The 17,843-nt window shown below is 38.7% G+C and overlaps 1 protein-coding gene across 1 annotated transcript in view; it reads left to right on the forward strand.

The window, feature by feature from the left end:
* LOC138737290 (docking protein 5-like) overlaps positions 1–17,843 on the forward strand; it is a 180,698-nt gene that overhangs the window by 26,149 nt on the left and 136,706 nt on the right. Inside the window, exons 3-4 of the mRNA XM_069888042.1 lie at positions 15,272–15,386; positions 16,837–16,956. Of these exons, the coding sequence (XP_069744143.1) occupies positions 15,272–15,386; positions 16,837–16,956 (235 nt within the window). The remainder of the gene's footprint in view (positions 1–15,271; positions 15,387–16,836; positions 16,957–17,843) is intronic.

The raw sequence follows: 17,843 nt of genomic DNA on the forward strand, positions 1-17,843 counted from the left end.
TGTTATGTCTCTTGCATTACTTGGGAGTAGACATTAAATAATGTAGAGATGCAAGATTCAAATAATGACAAAGACTTTACTTACTGATGCCTTCTACCATCTCAGGAAACTGTTTGTTTTTTCTCTCTCTTTCTTTCTCTCTCTCTCTCTCTCACACACACACACACACACACACACACACACACACACACACACACACACACACACTTACAGTGGTGCAGTACAGTGAGAAGGGTATATTCTTACATTGTTACAGAATAGTTCACATTATGCTGACTATATAACAGCGTCCATTTGAGGTAAAGATATATTACTGACATATTTTCAGAAGGGATCAGGCCTGAAACATCAGTAATATATCTTAACCTACAGTGGATGATACGAGACCTGCTGAGATCCTCCAGTGTTTGTGTTTTTAATGCTGGGTATAATGGACCGAGTCCCATCCTGGTGTGGGGATTGCTAGCCTCTCCCTCCATTCCTCACATTCACTGTCATTACCACATCACTCTCCCCGTATCCCTGCTGTCCAACATCAACGCAGTGACACTCTAGGATGCACGCAAGGTCTACGTCTCGATCGACTGACATCCAGCCTTCAAAATCTCTGTGACTCAGGTGTTTAGTGTAAATGTCCTTCCTGTGTGAGCAGCCACTAAGGAGGGTAAGTGTGAAAATTATCGATGAGAAATTACCACGACAGTGGTGAAAAAACCATATATATGAGCTGTTGCTTCAAGAAGGCAGTCAATATTATAAAGTTCCCCTATCACCCTGGTCACAACTTCTGATTGCAACCTTCAGCAAGCCTGAAGACCAGCACCTCTTGGTTGAAGTTGAGCCACCTGTCTCTTGAACCTCCCCTTGTTACAGTAATCATGGACTGCTCTGACAGCACTAAAGGATTGCCTGCAGGCCATGTTTTTGCTCTAGGATTACAGTGAATATTTATTGAGTATCTTATTGGATTTGAACCCAGGTCACTGGCATTATCTAGTGCTGTGATAACTGCAACAGTCACTGAGCCACTTATCCATGTGATCACTGGGAAAATGTAAAAATTCTGCACCAATTGCACGAGTGACTCAGCAAACGAATGTGGTGAACAGTATTTCCATTTGCTGCGCCATTGAGTCATTGATTCATCCAAATATTATATTTTCTTGCAATATAGAAGGAAGCTATTTAGCCTGTTGATTCTCATCTGGTTCTCAAAGCCTTCTCATTCATTCCATTCCTCCCCTAGTCATCTATTTCATTCTCTTCACACGTCTGTCAACTTTCCTGTCTTTCTACTTTCTTTTCTTCTTTCTTTGGCTTGGCTTCGCGGACGAAGATTTATGGAGGGGGTAAATGTCCACGTCAGCTGCAGGCTCGTTTGTGGCTGACAAGTCCGATGCGGGACAGGCAGACACGGTTGCAGCGGTTGCAGGGGAAAATTGGTTGGTTGGGGTTGGGTGTTGGGTTTTTCCTCCTTTGCCTTTTGTCAGTGAGGTGGGCTCTGTGGTCTTCTTCAAAGGAGGTTGCTGCCCGCTGAACTGTGAGGCGCCAAGATGCACGGTTTGAGGCGATATCAGCCTACTGGCAGTGGTCAATGTGGCAGGCACCAAGAGATTTCTTTAGGCAGTCCTTGTACCCTTTCTTTGGTGCACCTCTGTCACGGTGGCCAGTGGAGAGCTCACCATATAACACGATCTTGGGAAGGCGATGGTCCTCCATTCTGGAGACGTGACCCACCCAGCGCAGCTGGATCTTCAGCAGCGTGGAGTCGATGCTGTCGACCTCTGCCATCTCGAGTACTTCGACGTTAAGGATGAAAGCGCTCCAATGAATGTTGAGGATGGAGTGGAGACAATGCTGGTGGAAGCGTTCTAGGAGCCGTAGGTGATGCCGGTAGAGGACCCATGATTCGGAGCCGAACAGGAGTGTGGGTATGACAACGGCTCTGTATACGCTTATCTTTGTGAGGTTTTTCAGATACAGCAATGACCTCTTTGAACTTTTCTCCATTAACAGTGGCGTGAAGCAAGGCTGTGTTCTCGCACCAACCCTCTTTTCAATCTTCTTCAGCATGATGCTGAACCAAGCCATGAAAGACCTCAACAATGAGGTCAACAATCTCTCTTTCTACTACCAGTCTTCTGAAAGGGTAATTTACAGTGGTCAACAAACCTGCCAATCAGCATGTCCTAGAGTTCTTGGAGGAAACCAGGGCACTCAGGGAAAATGCACACAATCACAGAAAAAAAAATAAAGCAAACTGCACACTGATAGTATCCATGGTCAGGATTGAACCTCCAGGTTGTGTTAGCTGTGGGTGCGCAGTAATAAGGCCGTGCCAATGAATCACCTTCATTGATGTTGCTCTTTGGCACAATGACTATCACTTCAGGACTGAGAATAACTACCACCAGAAAATAAACAAACCAGGGACCATCACTAGATTCAGGTTTCCTTTCGTTTTGGAAAGTCTGTCAATAAAATGTTAAAGAACAACTTCTACAGCAGATTCATTTCTATGTAAAGTGTAGCCAATAGTGAAATTAGGAGACCTATCGAGCTAATTTAGATACTTTCCCTTATATGACTGCTGTGTATCGCTCTTTGCCTTCAGAACGTGTTATAAGCTGTCAGTGCCATGAAATACCAAGACCCCTGACGCGATGCAGATCGCATTCTTTTCCCTTGAACTTTTATTTCCCTCTCCAGTCGCTGTGGTTAATTGTGTTATTTTCATTTTCCTATTATTTTTCAACCTTCAAGGGTTACCTTTTTCAAAGCTTTGAAATCCCTTTGTGCAGGGGCCAATAAAATTTGTGAGCCTATTTCCTTTTATATTCATGTGATCGCAGTTTGTAAATGAGATTAATTCAAGTAATGTTATAAAAATAGCTCTGCCTGAGATCTAGAGCAGAACAAAAGTCAATGAAAGCCAGAGGAAAGTGACGCCATTTGCATGTGCCAGACAAATTATTCTCTCAATTCTGCACATCTCAGTGGGATAGAAATATAATTAGGCCAGTGCAAAGGTAGTGTGTCTGAAAATTGGCTGTTTGGCATCCTGTAACATTCTGCAACAGCAGAACATAAATAAATGAGCACCTGAGAATGACTTGCAAACAATGTAAAAAATCTGCAACTCTGGATATATTTGGCTGCTTTAACTGGGTAAAGTTCCATGTCCATGACTGACAAACCCCTGACTTATTTGTAAAAAAAATAATTGTTTGGAAAGTGTAAATTTGAGACCATTCTGGAAGGAAGTGAATATTAATCAGATTTTGTGAATTTACTGCTGAGACTAGGACCGTGAAGATGATCTATCCCAATCCACAGGACTCCATTTAAATCCAGTGTAGTAATTAATTTGCAATAGTTTTTGAAAAAGAGAATTTACAAAATGTTGAACAAAATAGTGTTCATGGGGTATATTTAAAAAAAAAGAATCAAGATCCCCTAATGATCAGATGCTATCAATCTTTATGAAAGTAGCGAGAAGCTTCTCCTGAAGAGTAGAAAGTGCTTGGAGTAGGGATGGTGAGGAAAAAAGGTAGATGGACGTGTTTACATTCCTCTCTTTCTTGAGGCTGATTGAAAGGCTCTATGGAGACATTTTTAATTATTTTTACTGTCCAGTCGGTTCACATCCCACCTTCAAATCTTCAGTCAGCATTCCTCTCCCCAAAGCCAGCTCTCGATTCACTGTCCTTCCAAAATTACTGATGACATCCTGTGTCATTAAGTGAAACGTAATCAATCCCTCCTAGATCTGCCCAAAGTCACTGATGCAGTCGATCGCACCATCCTTCTCCAAATGCATTCCATCGTAGTGCAGTGGAATCTATTATATTCAATACATATTGGTGATCACAAAAATCACAAGATTTAAAAAAAAAACATCTGGTTTACTAACTCCCTTCAAAGGAAGGATTTGGTCTATCTCACTCATTCCAGCTCAGGTGGTCAATTCTTAACACACAAGAAACTGCAAATGTTGGGATCTGGACCACCACAAAATCTGTTGGAGCAGCATCAGTGGGTCAACCAGCATCAGAGGGGAAACAGATTCTGATTCTTATATGATCCCTGGCAACCCATTCAATTGTGTTTCACTCACAATATATCTTCTCCACAGTGCATTTAGGGAAGTGTGCTGACAGTGTCATTCAGTTACTGAAAAATTTAATGTTTTCAAAAAGATTAACAATAAATTCAAATGATTTTGAGTATATTGTCATATACATAATCCAATGTGCATATGCACCAACATTCTTACAGGATGCAGCCAAAGAGATGCATAAAGAGACTACAATAGAATACATGAATTGCAAAGAAACAACAAATACAAAAGATTGATAGATGCTTAAAAAAATCTCGCAGTTATCCTGCTGCAAGGAAAAATAAGTTGCATTTCTGTAGTGCAGACGATCCATGATTAGTGTTGCAAGGAGGCATTCAATAACCTGTTACCTGATGGAAACTGTTCTTGAACCCAGAGGGGCTGGACAACACACTTCTGAACCTTCTGCCCAAAGGTAGCAATGAGCACAGATTGTGGTAAGGGTGAAGTGGTTACTTTACAAAGTTGGCTAGCCTCTTGATGCAGCACCTCCCACAGATGTCTTCAGTGGATTGGAAGACAGAACCTGTCTGGACCTGGCTATATTTGCTACCTTCTGCATTCCTGGGCATTCACATGACCAAACACCAGGCTGTGATGCAACCAGTCAGTATACTTTTTTTTGGGTCTTTTATTAGATTCCTGGTTGTACTTAAAAGTTCAGGTGTACAATGGTTACAAATTAAAAACTGATATTTCAAAAAAAATCAAATTGAACAAATATCAAATAAGCTTAAAAACCATTTGATGTAAAAAGCAAAATAGACCATCTTCAAAAATCTGTTTTAAGCCAGTTCCAAAAAGTTGTAGGGAAGGTTAAGAAATCATGGTACACAAGTGTTCTGCGTGAATCGTTCTGGTGTTTGGGCAATTTTATGCAAGCACTGCTGATCTTTATTACAGTCAAAAGTATACTTTCCACAGTGCACCTATGACAGAGCATCTAATGACATGCCAAATCTCCTCCCTGAGAAAGATTCCTAATACTCAGCTAAGTTATTGCTGAAATTGGATGGCATTAAATGAGATGGTCATACTTTGACAGGAATGAGATATGTTGTATGTACAGCGGATAAACAAAGCAGTTTTTGTATCATCACCCAAATATGCATTTATCCCAAAGTCATAATATATGAGATAGTTACAAAGATTTTCATTGGCTTTGGGCTATAAGTAGTTGTCTTTCAAATATTCTCTCACCCAGGACTGACTGTGCTGAGGAAAATTATAGTTCGTCGCATTCATGGAAGGATGCTATTCTGCTTTATTTGATGCAGTTTGGATGATAACACTTCATTTGTGACTTTTTCGTGAGAAGAACAAAGGAGTTCCATGCATGTCAACCAACGAAGAGGCATGATCCTAAAAATCGGTTACAATTGCCAAAAAATAGAACAAATTTAACTGACTAGCTGAACAAAACCATGAGCTAAATTCTACTTAAATGTTATTTTTTTGTTATTGCTATGAATTAAAAGTTATTTGCAATTTTATGAAAATCACAAAAAAATCATATGGAAGGAAGTGAGTACAATGGAAGTACGGTAAATCTGGTGTATGGGGATTGGTAGTTGCCAGGTAATTACATCTTCTGGTTACTTGAGGTTGCGTGGTTGTGTGAATGGCAAGGAGCAGCAATTTTAAATTTGCACATTTTTTACCTGTTTATTTTCCTCTTATTTTTTGGCAGTTGCTTGTGGTTGCCAGTTGTAGATAAATGGAAGATATCAACAAATTACATCTTTGACTATTCTGCTTGAATAGCTCAAAGAGCAGGCCATAAATGTTCTTGATTCCTTAGAATCTTCTTACTTCTCATGCAAGCCTGAGAAGCCTGGGCTGGCCTGAAACTTTGTCCCACTCACTTTTTTGTTGTACAAGTGGAATGTTTACAACTTGAGTAAGTCTTCTCCTTTCTCTTCACTCCCCATGTTCAAAAAGCCAAGATATTTACATAAACAATGTCTCAGCTGCAGTAGGTTGAATTTCCAGCTCAGTTCAAAACCTACTATTCTACACAGCAGACCAGACTAAGGAGTTTTTTTTTGCCGCCATGTAATGTTTCACCAGTGGAGGTAAGTTGTGAGTAGCATGGGTTGGTGTTAAAAGTCTGGAAAGATTTCCATGCTGCTGCCTTCATTAGAAGGCATTGTAACGCGAAAGTCTGCAGGTGCTGCGATTGTAGTAAAAACAAAGAAATGTTGGAGAAACTCGAAAGGTCTTGCAGCATACATAGGAGGTAAAGATATATAACCAACATTTTGGGCTAGAGCCCTTCTTCAAGGTACTCAACAACTCTGCTGCTGTTAATTGGCTTCTGGCATCTGGAAATCAAGAAATATGGTGTCAGTGCAGACAAAGTGGTACTGAGTTAAAAGATCATAAATATTTAATCACAGAGCAGACACAAGGGAGGGAATGACCTATACCTTTTTCCTATGTTACAGAATATAGCCTGGTTCTCCCTGGATCACCTTTCACATTCTTTCATGCAAGTTCAAGGTGACACACTGGAGAGATACATATTATGTTCTGATAGGGAACAATGAACTACAGATGATGAGTCTGAGGGGAATGTTTAGAAAGTGTTTCATTTGGGATAACTCCAAAGATAGCATCTGTTAGACTGCATGCTGAGATTTGGAAGAACTTGCAGCATTGCAATACTGTACCTCTTCCAATGCCAGTTTCAATAGAGTGTTCCACAATGAAACCCAACTGTGCTCTTCTATGAATCTGCCAATGCTCTCTACAACTTTGTTGCATGAGTGCATTTTGGTACTGAGTTGTCCTTCTTCCTTTTGTTTTTCCACAACGAGAACCCTATACAGTTGTATATCTTGAAGGAAATGTAGAACCTTCCCAAAACAAAACCTAATCCGTCATGAGTTATTAAATAGCCAGTGTCTGCAAATGTGGCATTCAGTTTCATACTGCTGTGCACTGCACTTTCAGTAAAAACTTAAATGAAGTCTACATTTTTACCGGTTTCTCTAGGACCAACACCTGCATATGATGCTACATCTCAGAATATTCTTGAAGCACACAGTGCAGTTGTGTACAGTAAAATCCTTGGTATTCGTCACCTACGGGTATCACAGATGCCAGATATGTGAATTTTCCAGTTGAGTAAGATACACTATTACAATGCCAAACTAATTCACCTGCATTAAAAATAAATATTTAAAAGACAAAAGACAATGCAAAATGTAAATTAATTTGGGGGAAAAAAAAGTATTGTAGATTTTATTTATGTGAAATTCACTTTGAGGTGATTCCGTAAGTTACAAAATTTTAATTCAAACCCTAACTGTTGGCGCTGTTACAAGATTGCCCGAACTGTGCCGCCATCATAATTAACTCCCCCTCCCCCATGTTTACTGATTAAAGCCTTATCTTATTACTAATTAAGGCACTTACCAGTCAGGGATAGGGATACACTTTGGGAGAGTCACTCCAGCGGCAAGTGGCTTCAGCCAGCTCTTCATCCTGGGCACCACCATTATATTCAAACTCAAATTTATTGAAGGTTCATTCAAATATCTGCTGCAGCAGGGCACAACTGGCTGAATATTTGCTCCCAAATTCACCAAGAAGTTGTGTGAGAACATTTACCTTTACAATTTTCAACTTCATTTAAATTTTTATTTATTTTAATTCTATCTATTTATTTATTTCTTTTTTTTGTTGTTGATTGGGTAGTCAGTTGCTTGAATTCCAGATACTGGGGATTTTACTGTAGTATCTTGTATATCTGCATGACAGTTCTCTGAGCTTAGTACATGCCTTAATGGCTTGCTTGTCAGATCTCATTCTTTCATACTTATCTAGTTGCAGTTTTGTGGTACTTAATTTGGCATAAACCTTTGGATAACATGCTTTCTCTTCCAGTAGCCCTCCCACAACCATGTCCCAATTAATTTCCAGCTTGACTCTTCCCAGAATAATCTTTCCTCCGGCATCCCATAACTTCTCTCCAAGTTGACCATCTTCAGGCCATTCCAGTCCTTCCTCAAACACCTCCTGGCCAACCATACCCTTCATCTTTCTGTGACATCATAGACCAGCAACAATAGAAACTCACAATGACAGTTTTTAAAAAGAATATTTTTTATTAATAATTACTAATAATATAACATCTTACTTAAATTTAAACTTATCCTCCAGCTATGTGCAAATGTACCCATGTATGTGTGGATTACCCAAACCATTACAGCTTAGGTAGAATTCAGGAAAGTCAATTTCCAAAGCTCAGTCTTAGAAATCCTGTGTTGAAACTCAAAGCTTTTAAACTCGTGTTCAGAAGTAATTGTGAAGTGGGTGAGATATTACATGATCAAAACTCATGAATCCTTATTAAGTTGCTTCCAGAGAAATGTTCTTTCATATGAATGATTGTCAAAACACCCCCCCCCCCCCTCTTCCTTGTGTAGGGCTCACAAAGTGTGTGACTTCCACAATACTTCCAAAGAAACCCAGGCAAGGGTCAGACAAAATGACCATCAAAATAGTCACAATCCAAATGCAAGAATGATCTTGCCACTTTTACCAGATGTGGGTTAATCCAAAATAACCATTACAATGTTCAAAGCAGATCACTGTTTCCCTCTGACAAGGAGTTCCATCTCACACAGTCCTTCACTTCTGTCTTTTGCAGATCTGTTTACTTATTATCAATCTTGCTTCTGACTGTCTCATTCACATGACTTGCTTGATCAATATGAAAATGTGTTTCAATTTCCCCAAAAACATAACTCAGAAGCATATGACTTTCTGAAGAGATGTCTTTTCCTTGGGTAAACAATCCATTATTCTGTCTCTTAATTGAGACCATTAACTCTGTTTATAGCTTCTACTTGATGGTACCTTCTCTTTAACCACAAGTTGTGGATGGTTTTGCTGTGAAAAGGTTTTGTTATGAAATGTTTTCAGCTTGTGTTAACCCATAAGGTGTGGTTACTAAATGAAATATGAGCTTATAACACCACACACCTTCCCACCATCTCTGGCCAAATCCCCAGCAAGTAATCACGACTTCCTTCTGCAACAATCAACAAATCATCATCTCAATGCCCTCCGAAATGATGCGCTGTGAAATGACAATGCCACTAGCATTATTGAATCATTTGAGTTTTAATTTGCTGTAAACTTTGCATCAAAATGTTAAAGTTGTCCTTGTATGAGGGGCTCTGACTGTTCAGTGGTTAGAGCACTGGTCTTGATTACCAGGGGTCATGAATTTATTCCTCATTTCTGTGAGAGGTGCTGGATAAAGTGGAGACTCTCTGTCCACCTTACAGTAGACAAAGTTAAAGAATTTCATGTACTTACATTTAAATGTAGTGTTATGTGACAATAATAGAACATTTACCTTTATATCCTGCCCTTTAAAAATGTTTTTTTTTAAATTAATAACAGTCTCTCCAGAGTTCCTTTCCTTCTGCTTTGCAAGCTACCTATTAGTGGTGTAATTTGTTCTGGTAGCTCACACTGAAAATCATAACGAGCGTACATAGTACTAAATAGAGTCAGCCAAGGATAGGCATCAGTGCTGTAATTTCTGAATAATGATGTGAACTTGAAATCCCACTCCAGAAAGTTGAGACTTGGGCAGAATCCAGTCCTGAGACAGTGCTGCCTTTATGGTAAAGTAAGAGCAGGTAAATGTGGAATATTAGCTTTAGAATATCTCGTTATGGGAATTATGATGAAACCATCAAACTAAGCTGGGAGAGAGAGAGAGTAACCAAGGACATTCCAGGCAGGAATCAGTTCTCACCTCTTCCACTGAGCCATATCCTAATGCCTGCCTGATCTCGTTAACACAATAGTGCTAACTGACTACTACCCATTAGAAGCAATCTAAAGGCTGCAATAAGTGTCCAGTGCCACTCAGTCCCTGAATGACATTGTTTCTGATTTGAAGTGTTGGGTACCATCGTCAACTTCAAGAATCGATTATGAAACTAGCCATTCACATGTGTAAATTGGAAACCAGAAATTAGGCAGCCAGAGAATAGATACTAATGTGTACTGTGAGCAACACTTCCAGACTTCTGTTGATTTTTTTTCTGTACATCAGGAGGATGTTCTTAATTATAACTGGTACATGAGATTAAATGACTGGCAACAAATCATTTCCCTGTCTTTAGGAAGAGGATATGCAAAATGTAAAACATAAGCTCTAGCAATAGCTTCAAAGAAATGTTATCCAATTTGAATGCAGAAAAGTACCTTAAATATTCTATCCCGTGACTGTTCTTTGAATGAGACCAAACAGTCCTAGTGAAGTGACCTTGTCTACCCAACACTACAGACTGCTCATTCCCGCTAGCGTTATTCGAATAAAGTCTGTTTGAATTGGACTGCGTGGCTTGGTTGTACTTCTTGTATCTTGGCAGGAGCTTGATTTTAACATAACCTCTGTCCTCTTGGGTGGACCTGAGGTCAATAATAACCTCAGAATGTGTTTTAAGAGGAGGAGTCACGTGATGGAGTAGTGGCCGGACAGTGAACTCCAGCCCTCTCCAGAAAAGTCGGGAAAAACAAAGGAAAACACAAAGGCACAGAAATAAAAGTTACAGAAAAGTGAGTATAAAGGTGGAAAGAAGATGGCGACAAAAAAAGAAAAATCGAAAGCAACGGTAAGAAGAGAGGAAGAGAAGACAACGGAGGAAAAAGGTGAAGGCCTTACCTGTTCGAAGAGGCCCGCTGCGGAGAGAGAAACCCGTTCCCTCAGGTCGGTAAATAATGGACTACAAAAATGGCTCGCTGAGCCGAGTAAAAGTGCGCAACCGCGCATGAAAAAAAACACACCGACGGGAGGGGGGACCAGCTGGGGAGTCGATCTCCACAGCCGGCAACGACAGCTGCAGAACACCTGCAGCAAGAAGAGACCACAGAAGACAATAGAAACAAGAAAGAAGAGAAGGAAAGGGCAACAAAGAAACAACAGATGGCCAACCCAGAGGAAGAAGAAGAGGAAGAGGAAGAGTACAGTGAAATAGAAGAAGAAAAGAAAGGCAAGACAAAGGATATACTTTCTCTTATTAAAGAATACATGGAGTCATTTAAAGAATGGCAAACACAGGAATTTAATGATTTAAGAAAAAGAATAAACAACACAGAAGAGAAAATGAATAAAATAGATATGACCTTAACAGAAATGGGAAAGAAAATGGACAAGATGGAAGAGCGGGCAGTAGCAGCAGAAATGGAGGTAGAAGACTTAAAAAAGAAATTGGAGGAATCTAATAAAAAAACTAAAGAGACACAAGAACTACTAGCTCAAAAAATAGATACAATGGAAAATTATAACAGAAGAAATAACATAAAGATAGTGGGCCTTAAGGAAGATGAAGAAGGCAAGAATATGAGGGAGTTTATAAAAGAGTGGATCCCTAAGACCCTAGGATGTCCAGAACTACAGCAAGAAATGGAAATAGAAAGGGCACATAGAATATTGGCCTCTAAACCACAACCACAACAAAAACCAAGATCTATTGTAGTAAAATTCCTAAGATATACTAAAAGAGAAAAGGTACTGGAGAAGACAATGGAAAAAGTAAGAGAGGGCAACAAACCACTGGAGTATAAAGGGCAAAAAATCTTCATTTATCCAGATATAAGTTTTGAACTCCTAAAGAAGAGAAAAGAGTTCAATACAGCAAAGGCGATTTTATGGAAGAAAGGGTATAAATTTATACTAAAGCATCCAGCGGTATTGAAAATATTTATTCCAGGACAACAAAACAGACTATTCTCGGATCCAGAAGAAGCACGAAAATTTGCAGAACAATTACAAAAATAGACTGAGGGATGAAGACGGGTAATGAGAGTAAAAATGATCACGATTGATATGTATGCGGGTAAAGAGGTATAAGAGTGAATAGAGACAATGTGCATACGTGAATGTATCTGTACTTAGAGGAAAATATAGATAGTATAGACAAGAATTAATAAGGGAAGGTAATGGAATAGAGAGAATAAGGAGGGAATTAAAAGAGTGACCTTTGTGACATATGAAAAGTGAAATCTTTTCTGGGGGGGGCTGGGTGGGGGGAAATAGCGGTCACTGCAAAATCAGTTGACGCTTGCGAGTGGATTCGCAAATCCAAATGGAGAGGGGAGATGTGGTTGTCCGACAAGGGATAAAGGACAACTCAGGAGGGGAAGGGGAGATTGGGGATAAAGAAGATAGAAATAGGAGAATAAGGAAAATGTTGGATGTTGTAGGAATGTTGTCTTATAAAGAGTTGAAAATAAGAAAACAGAAATGGAAAAGGAGGAAAGGTAATGATGGAAAAACGGAAAGAGAAGATAAACAAAATATAAAAGGGCTACACTGAACTATATGACTTTAAATATTAATGGAATACATAACCAAATTAAAAGGAAGAAACTACTAAATTTAAATGAATAAATGTATTCCATTAGAAAAAATAACATATAGGTTAAGAAATAATATTGAAATATTCGAACAAGTATGGGAGCCTTACATTAAATACAATAGCGAAAACCTACCGGGGACAAACATTACCTAAGTTGATGGAAGGAGAAGGAAAGAAAAGAATGGACTCAGTAGAATTTCTGGTGTATTTTTGTTGAATGACAACATTGTCTGACTGGCTTAATGCAACCTAGATTGTATACCTAAAATGGATGAGAGGGGGGGTGGGGGGGTGGCTTGGGAGGAGGGAGGGGGGGGGAGAAAAAGTCAGTGTATATGTGTGAAAAAGAAATAGTGTATATCATGGCTAATGTGATTTATGGTGTGAAAAATAACAAAAAAAAGAATGCAAATATTTAAAAAAAAAGAATGTGTTTTAAGAGATTGCCTGGCATTAATTTGAAAATAATGACTATATAGTTTTCCTGAAAAGTCTGTCAACAAATACTACTAATAATGCAGAAAACTTGTTCATTTTTATTTGTACAAAGGACTGTGTTGAATGGAAATTAGCTGTTGCCTTTCCTTTGTTTTACAACAAGGCCAGCTATCAATTTGGTACTCCACATTTCCCCACCAAGGGTACAGAGATCAGTTCCAGTGTATTAGCCATCATTTTGTTCTCAGCTAAATTATCCAATAAATAAAGTAAAATGGAGATTAATAAAAAAAACATTACAATCTTAAAATAATTTTCACGAAATATCACGCTATGAAACAACAATGGTTTGTCCCACAATATGATTGAGAAATTATTTAAAAAAGTATAATTCTACGCCAGTCAATCTACATATTTAGAGCAATAACTTTGGGAATATTTTGTTAATGATCCATTAAATGACAAGAATCAAACTTTGTATATATTGATCAGATTTTGAACCGTACACATGAGCAGCTCCTGATTATTTAGTTTAGCTGATTACTGCTTGTTTCCGAAGATAAATTGGAGGTAATATCTATTGATGTGAGCTTTTCTGGGAGGAAGCAGAGATCCTGGTCAAAGAGAATTGGAATAAAAGTAGCTATCAAACCTCGATGGCAAGTGAAAAATATAAAAAAATTGCAATTGTATCTTCTGCTGAAGTCAAAGGTTTCAATAGTTAATTTAAACTAGTAAGGTCATCACTTGAACAAGGACAATAAATTCAAGCGGAAGCAGGGCCAACACTTCATTTCTGACAAAGTGAAATTGTGCAATGATTTTAAGAATTCATGTATTCAATGAAAATGATCAACCTGATGCACTCTGAATGGCATGCCCTTTCCATAAACTAAAGTCATGTGACATTGAATTCAATTAGCACATTCTTAAACAACACCTCCCAAAGGGAGATTGTCTGATCTCAGAAGCTAAGCAGGCTCAAGCCTGGTCGGTACTTGGAGGGGAGACCGCCAAGAAACACCAAGTGCTCTAGGTTTCTGAGGGGCGCTAAACCAAGTAGCAACTCTCTGCCTGCCTTAGGGTAGACAAAAGTGAAATAATTTCATGTGACATCGAATTTGATTAGCACATTCTTAAACAACACCTCCCAAAGGGAGATTGTCTGATCTCAGCTGCTAAGCAGGCTCAGGCCTGGTCGGTACTTGGAGGGGAGACCGCCAAGAAACACCAAGTGTTCTAGGTTTCTGTGAGGGGCACTAAACCAAGTAGCAACTCTCTGCCTGCCTTAGGGTAGACAAAGGTTAAATAATTTCATGTGTATTATGACAATTCCAGAATCTTTACCTTTCTAATGTGAACTTCTAAATGCAAATAAACTAAGTTACAATGGAAATGATAATTATTTATGAATATTTTCATTTTATTTCAGTGGTATGATCTGTCTTAATGTGGAATTATTTATAAAGAAAAATTACTTCAATAGATATCAAAAGCATCATCCTTCCATGAAGTGCAATATAAATAGAACAAATGACAAATTTGGGCTTGTGATGAGGACCTCCTAACGTTGCTGAGCAATGAGACTGTTGTATCTCAGTATCATCAATTGCATCCTCTTTTACCCATATTCATAGACCAGAGGGCTTCAGACAGGTTTTTTTTCCCTCCCATTTCATAGGAATTGACTATTTTGCATAATTAATGCTTAGTTTGCCGGTAACCCATAAAATCGTGAGTAATTTTGTCGCTGTCGATGTTCCATATTTGCAACATTTTATCCAAAGAGGAGATTTCACCAATCCTTGGTTCCTTGAGATTTCTCTGTCATAGAAGAATGGAAAATTCAATTTATTCATATATCTATGCAAATATGCACTTCACCCCATTAGTGGTATTCTGGCATGTAAGGAAGATGTTTGAAAATTTTTTGCACCATAATATCCACCATTCTACTGGTTTTTCTCACTCCAGGTTCTGATTTGAGAAACTGGATATTGACCGCATAAATTATGTAAAATATCATGAAGAAGATGTTTCCAATTTATTGTCTGATGCAACATGGATTAGAGTTTGAATTACTAATACATTCAGCAGGTGATTGTTCTGTTCTCTGTCATCGATTATAACATTTTCCCAGCAGCAGAGTTGCCTAAAACAGGCATTTGATAGGTTACCAATGTTACAGATTTGTTACCAAAGCTTTCTAGCAACATTTAATGTCTCTGGGGCTACATTCCTTAGGAAAAATGAGAATTAAAAAAAAAATGGCTTCTCAGTAACAACTGGACATGCAAATAATCAACAAATGTTGATCTTTCAGGTAACAGACCTCAGCAATATCAAGAATGTGACAAGGATACCAAAAGGCACCAAAAGGCATGCTGTACTAATAATTTTCGGCGATGATACCTCCAAAACATTTTCCTGTGAATCAGGTGGGAGTCACAAACTTTCCTCAACTAATTGTGAGCCGAGTTGTATTACATTTGTTCACAGTTTTATATTTAATTTCAAATTTGTCTCTATTGCAGATTTTAAAATAACCAAAATGAGCAGAGCACAACAGCAGCCAAAAAGTTCAGATGTCTTTTGCATTGAAATTGGGCCCATTTTTTTGTGCACATAAAATGACAAATATGGACCATCAATTATTTTTGAGTCAGTTAGCAAGCTTTGGGTATTTAGCCTAAGACTTTGGACCTGTGATTTACCTTGGCCCATTTGAAATTTGTCTGGCATCGAATATTCACTGAATATTTTTTTATGCTGTGCATCTTTTATCTCTACTCTGGCAGAGATTGCAGAGGTGGGTGGGGGTGGAGGAATAAACCTGTAACATTCATGAACAATTCATAGTACAAATGAAGTGTGCGTTATGCAAGCTTCAGGAGCGAGGCTGAAGTTGACGACTCTGCATTTTTGCATTGATTTCAGTATCCCTTAGGCTCATTGTTCAAGGGTCAGCCTAATCTTAAATAATAAACTGCATCTCCTTTCATTGATTGCAAACTTTGACTTGTGGGCGAGGAACCTGCACTGGCTGCAGGGTGCTGGCAACTTGAAATTAAAAGACTTACACCAGGCTATGGCTCTAAAGACTGATTCATGAGAACCAGGTTTAGGGCCGCAATTCAGGAGGGTTCCGAGGGCAAGAGGGGTTCCCAAAGGGTGCTTATGTTAGAGGTTTGGATCTGGGCTTGGGTCGCCAATGTTTTAAACTTGTGCAGCTGCAGAGGCTGTGGGAGCGAATCCACAGACACTCAGCGACTCTGACTGTAAGGGGCACAGGGCAATGATAATAGAGAATTTTTGTCTGCCTAACTTTGTGTAATATCACATTTCTGTTTTATTTAATGACAGAAAATATTATCTGATCTGAAAACTCATGTGAGACAAATGCACTGCAAACTTTGCCCTTCTATAAGTTGGTGCCTCATGTGGCATGGGGATTGGCCAAACTAATTTGCCATGTGAGGATGGATGGAAAGAGATTTTGAAGCACTGGCTTATCCTCCCACCATCCAGCACAGCAAAGCATTGATGTACAAGAGAGGACCAGCTAACTCTTCTTTTAACATCTGTCCCATGAGCAATATGCACATTCTGCACATGCATTTTACAACCATTGTAGCTCATTAAGTAAAAAATCTTTGAAGCATCATAAATCAATCTGAAAGTAAAGAAGTATGACTGTTGATTATACTTTTTTTCATTTCATCATCAGAGATAAATACATAATTCCCAAAAATGAACTTAAATTTGGAATTAAGTGTTAAATGTTTCTAGTTTCCTCCAGCGTACAGAGTAAAACCAAGTTCCTGCTGACATGACTGCATAGGATGTATCCTCTAAATCACACCAAATTAATTCTGTGTGCATTTGTAGAGCTCGAGGCAGAGGAATGGTGCAAACTCCTACGCATGGAGTGTCTGGGAAACAGAGTCAATGACATTACTTTGGGGGAGCCAGATTTGCTGACTGCTGGAGTTCAAAGAGAACAAACGGGTAGGTATCATCAGTTTTATTTATTTAATGCTCCAAGGCAACTCATCCAGTGGAATTTGAAAAAGATATAGGGTATATGATCCTGGATATGCGATCTGCCAACTATGACAGCAGCAAAATAAGGCACCTGATGCCCTGCAATATTGGGGAGATCATTTGGTCGAACATTTGGTCGAACATTACTGTGGAGGGAAAGCTTGGAGGAGAAGGATTTTTTTGTTTTATAGCATATTAGTGAGGAAAGGGGCAAGGATGGTGTGAGTGATGCAGTTTGTTTTTGGAGTATTTTCTTGGTCTCAGAAGGGTAGTGGACAAATGCCTCCTGCCACGTGCTACTACTGGCTGAAAGCAATCAAAGAGAACAAACTGGAAGACTGGCAATATTGACTACCGGAAAGAGCTCAGCAAACATTAAATTTAGCTTTGCATCTCATTTGTCCTCCTTTCCCTCCTCCTCTCTCAAAAATGGTGTCAGCAAAATCCTTGTAAATGGTCCTGATAATCAGAAAAAAATTTTTACTCTCCACTTAAACATAATCATTAAATAAGTTTAATCGTAGAATGCTAATTATTAATATTGTGAAATAGTCAGTTGAATTCATATATAACAATTTTTGAAATCATTTTATTTAGGATTTTTCATGAGTGTATTAGAATGCTTCCTTTTTTACTCACTGATATACATAAAATTGTTGTAGAAATGTAATTAGCATTTTTATGTGAATTTAGCTGCAGACAATAATTTGTGGAATTGAAAAAGACAAGCAGATATTTTGAATTGTGGTATGCATGAAGTCAAGTAAAACTTGTAGTTTCACAAGAGAGCTCATTATTTTGAAACTCGCAGGAGGTTAAATTTTTCTGATCTCTTCTATTTCAGGCAACTA

The sequence above is a fragment of the Narcine bancroftii genome, chromosome 6 (genome assembly GCF_036971445.1).
Source record: "Narcine bancroftii isolate sNarBan1 chromosome 6, sNarBan1.hap1, whole genome shotgun sequence".
NCBI lineage: Eukaryota > Metazoa > Chordata > Chondrichthyes > Torpediniformes > Narcinidae > Narcine > Narcine bancroftii.